This window comes from Chiloscyllium plagiosum, chromosome 31, assembly GCF_004010195.1.
Source record: "Chiloscyllium plagiosum isolate BGI_BamShark_2017 chromosome 31, ASM401019v2, whole genome shotgun sequence".
Classification (NCBI taxonomy): Eukaryota; Metazoa; Chordata; class Chondrichthyes; order Orectolobiformes; family Hemiscylliidae; genus Chiloscyllium; species Chiloscyllium plagiosum.
The window spans coordinates 41,470,026-41,474,928 of record NC_057740.1 but is presented as its reverse complement, the minus strand read 5'-3'; the positions used below and the strand labels follow the sequence as shown (position 1 = coordinate 41,474,928).

At 46.4% G+C, this 4,903-nt stretch overlaps 1 protein-coding gene across 1 annotated transcript in view; it reads right to left on the bottom strand.

The window, feature by feature from the left end:
- Positions 1–3,808, bottom strand: part of LOC122565479 — a 23,003-nt gene extending 19,195 nt beyond the window's left edge. The window contains exon 1 of the mRNA XM_043721498.1: positions 3,122–3,808. Coding sequence (XP_043577433.1) covers positions 3,122–3,769 — 648 coding nt within the window. The 5' untranslated portion in view covers positions 3,770–3,808. The remainder of the gene's footprint in view (positions 1–3,121) is intronic.
- Positions 3,809–4,903: the final 1,095 nt, after the last annotated feature.

Here is a 4,903-nt window from a genome sequence, read left to right as displayed (position 1 = left end):
GTGGTTTGTGGAGGGGATGTGCAGGCTGTGTTTTGGGGAGGTGTTGGTCAGGCTGTGTTTTGGGGAGGGGTTGTGCAGGCTGTGGTTGGGGAGGGGTTGTGCAGGCTGGGACATATCCTGGGAGGTTACAAGATGGAGAAGTGACTTGATTGAAATGTGTAAGATTCTGAAGGATGTGAAGAGAGCGTTCCCTTTTCAGGGAGAATCCAGACCGAGGGCTCACTGTTTCAAAATGAGGGGTTCGCCTTTTTCAAACAGAGATCAGGTTATTTTTACTTGTCAGTCTCTTTAGAACTCTCTTCCTTAAAATGTGATGGGTCGATGGTCTTTGATTATTTTCAAGGCAGATACAGAGAGCTGTAGGGGCTGATGGAGGTCAACCAGGCTGATCATGTTACAATCACTACCCCCTGCCTATTTCTGTCACCTCCTCCAGCCCCTACACCCTGCCTATCTCTGTCACCTCCTCCAGCCCCTACACCCTGCCTATCTCTGTCACCTCCTCCAGCCCCTACACCCCTCTCTATCTCTGTCACCTCCTCCAGCCCCTACACCCCACTCTATCTCTGTCACCTCCTCCAGCCCCTACACCCCACTCTATCTCTGTCACCTCCTCCAGCCCCTACACCCCACTCTATCTCTGTCACCTCCTCCAGCCCCTACACCCCACTCTATCTCTGTCACCTCCTCCAGCCCCTACACCCCACTCTATCTCTGTCACCTCCTCCAGCCCCTACACCCCACTCTATCTCTGTCACCTCCTCCAGCCCCTACACCCCACTCTATCTCTGTCACCTCCTCCAGCCCCTACACCCCACTCTATCTCTGTCACCTCCTCCAGCCCCTACACCCCACTCTATCTCTGTCACCTCCTCCAGCCCCTACACCCCACTCTATCTCTGTCACCTCCTCCAGCCCCTACACCCCCTCTATCTCTGTAAACTCATCCAGTGTGTGAGATCTCTGCCCTCCTCCATTTCTGATCCCTTGTGCATCCCGTGATTCCTATTGATCCCTGTCTGAGCCCAAAGCCTGGAATTCATTCCCAAAATGTCTCCTTTGTCTCTACCTCTCTCTCCTTAAAGCTGGTCCCTTTATCCTGCCTCTGTCACACAGATTTTGGACACCAACAATGAAGTGTCCCCAGGTTCCTCAATGTTACAAATTACTGTATATGGTGTTGTAATTTTACTAAATCTCTCTCTACACTGTCCCCATCAAACCTTCCCAGGGCAGGGACAGAACGGGGTTAGATACAGAGTAAAGCTCCTTCTACACTGTCCCCATCAAACACTCCCAGGACGAGGGACAGCACGGGGTTAGATACAGAATAAAGCTCCCTCTACACTGTCCTCATTTAACATTTCCAGGATGTGTGGGTACTATTATTATTTTGTTAAAAAGTGTGTTATTGTCTCTAAAACACTTTGCGATATGCTGCAATTGGGCAAGTTGTTATGTAAATGGAAGTCCTTTCTTTTGCCTTTATCAGAGTGTTTCCTATTCTTCACACTCTGCTCCAGTGTCTGTTCTATGAAACTGAATCTTGATAGTGATCATCAATTGACGATTTGACTGCTGGGTCTTCACTGCTAAATCCATCATTCTCTGAGTCTATGGGTCAGAAGAGCATTTTATCTTGGAGGGGTATTGCACAGTTAGGGGTCAGATTCCAGGCTGGACCATTCCTAACCCATCAGCAGTGAAGCCTAAAGTCTCTGTGTCAAAGAACAAAGGACTTTACAACACAGGAACAGCCCCGTCGGCCCTCCAATCCTGTGCTGATGCATTTTGCCCTTCCGTATTAAAACTGTCTTCACTTACAGGATCCGTATCCCTCTATTCCCTTCCTATTCCTGTATTTGCCCAGGTGTTTCTTGAATGTTGCTATTGTGTCTGCTTCCACCAACTCCTCTGGCAGCATGTCCCAGGCTCTCACCCCGCTCTGTGTGAAAAATGTCGCCCTTTTATCTAGTAAAGAATGGCCCACAAGCAATAGCTTTGCCAGCAACCCAGCCACACACATAGAGTCATAGAGATGTACAGCAAGGAAATCCTCATGAAAAAGTTACCCTTTAGGCCTCTTTTATATCTTTCCCCTCTCACCTTAAATCTACGCCCTCTAGTTCTGGACTCCCCCAGTTCAGTTCAGGGAAAAGACTTTGTCTATTTATCCTATCCATGAAAGACAAGATTTTAAAAGATTTGCCACAGTTCCCGTCACCACCACCACCACCAAACCCCTCCCCCCTCCCCCGGCCATGTAACAGCATGAGGTATTTTGTAGAAAGAGCTGTGCAGTCCTTTCCCCTATACATTATAATCACAGGTTTAGCAGGTTAGTCACCTGGTGGCACAGTGTAACTAAACAAAGTCAAAAGCTCAATCAGAGTTTATCACAATTAAATCACATTATAACTGTACATGTTTCCACCACTTTCTCTGGTAGTCCACTCTCTGTGAACTACTCTGTGTAAAAAATGCTGCTCCTCATGCCCTTTCAAAATCTTTTTCCTCTCACCTTAAAAAATATGTCCCCTAGTTTTAAACTCCCCCACTCTAGTGAAAAGACCCTTGTCATTCACCTTGTCCATGCCCCTCAAGAATTTATAAACCTCTACAAGGTCACCCCTCAACTTCTTACACTCCAGTGAAAAAAGCCCCAGCCTTTCCAATCTATTTGTAGAACTCAAACCCTCCATTCCCGGATAAATTCATGGTTCAGAAAGGTTTGGACGGTTATGGGTCAAGTACAGGCAGGTGGAGCTAGTTTAGTTTGGGAACATGGTCAGTGTGTACTGGCTGGACCGAATGGTCTGTTTCAGGCTATAAACCAGGATGTCAGGAGCTGAATGCAATTAAATCCGTAAGTCCCTGCACATGGAACTTGATTTCACAACTTTACAGTGTTCCAGACTTTAACAACCTGCTGCTTGAACAAATCTCTTCTCATGTTCCTCTGGGTCTCTTTGCCAATTGGTTGAAGCCCTTGGTTCTGGTTTATGACCCCGGAGGCTCCTGTAATTTGATTCGGTTTCTCACCCACCCTGAAATGAATGAGCCAAGCCATCAGTTTGATCAATGTCTCCCACCTCGCCCCCCCATGGTCTCGCAGACTCACATATTCACTTTGGCAGGAAGTGGATCTGGTGTTGCTGGATCCCGGGTTGAGGAAGAAATTGGATTGGTGGTTTTTGGCTGCCAGCTGAGATCTCAGCAGATTCCGTTCCTGCAGGAGCTGCACCTTCTCTTCAAGGTAACTCTCCTTCTCGGTCTGCAACTGAGACTCTTTTCTCTTGAACTGGTGGAGCTGGACTGCTGCTTCTTGCTGACATTCTTCGTTCATCTTTTCCAGGTTGCTTATCCTTGAGGATTGTTCGTTGTTACTCTGCCAGATGTGTTTGAAGGTTGCAACAAAACCGTCGATCCTCTGCTGGAGCTGTGTCCGAAAGTTGGAAGTCAGTGCTGTGCAGTTTGCTCTCATTTGTTCCAGTTGTCTGCTCAGGTTCGGGTCATAGCGCCCTCCTACCTTCGCCACAACCTCCCTGAATCCTGCTTCATAAACTGTACTGGTTTCATCCATCATCTTCTTAAAGTCCTTGCTCATGGATGTGCAGTTCCCTCTCTGATCTGCCAACTGCCTGAGCAGTTCTGCCTTCTGACTGTTCAGCTTTGTGACTTCCAAGATGTGTTTAGCCTGTTGGAGCTCATTGTCAGCTTTCAACGTCACAATCTGCATTTGGGCAGTCGAATAGTTTTGTTGCAGCATCGTGCAGAACCTAAACTTTTCAAACGGTGCTTGCGGGTTGTTGTCTGCGGTTATAAAAGATATGAAGATAGTTAACATTTTCTACTTGGTTCAAAACTATCTCAAGTGTAACTGCTTCAATACATATTGCCTGGGCGATACCATGTCCTACATCAATGCACATTATGTACAGTTGGGTTGGCTGTGTTGTTAATTGCAATGCATAGTGAGAATGGGATTGAATTTGCCACATGTAGATGGGGAGGACAAAAGAAATCACACAATCACAAAATTGTTACAGTACAAAAGGAGGCCATTTGGTCCATCATGTCTGTGCCTAGTCTCCTGATCAACATCTCACTCAATGAAATTCTCCTATCTTCTCCCCATAAGCCTGCACATTATTCCCTTTTCATGTTGCCTGTTTAGAGGGTTTGAGCTATAGGGAGGGGCTGAAGAGGCTGGGGCTGTTTTCCCTGAACTGTCAGAGGCTGAGGGGTGATCTCGTAGATGTTTATAAAATCATGAGGGGCATGGATAGGGCGACTAGACAAAGTCTTTCCCCCTAGGTAGGGGAGTCCAAAACTAGAGGGCACAGGTTTAAGGTGAGACAGGAAAGATTTAAAAGGGATCTAGGTGAGTAAATCAATAGGAAGAGTTTGGAGGGAAATGGGACAAATGCTGACAAATGGGACTAGATTAATTTAGGATATCTGGTCAGCATGGATAAGTTGGACTGAAGGGTCTGTTTCCATGCTGTACAGCTCTTTGACTCTTTGGCAGCCCTTTGATTCCCTTTTGAACATTTCAACTGAACCTATCTCCACCAGACTGTCAGGCGAAACCTTCCAGACCCTAACCACTTACTGCAGGAAAAATGTTTTCCCCACATTGCCTTTTCGTCTTTTGTGCATCAATTTAAGGCTGTTACATGAAGTGTGTAACAGAACTATGCCCTCAACTAGCAAAGGATCAGAATGTGTCAATTTAGCCTCTTGAGACTGTTCCACCACTCAATTAGACCTTGGTTGACTTTGATCCTTTGTACTAACCTTGGCCTGTAACCTGTAAACCCCTAATCCAATTAAACTTCTATCAATTTCAGCTTTGAAATTCTAAATGTCCTCAACCCATAAGAGGCAAGAGTGAAAATAG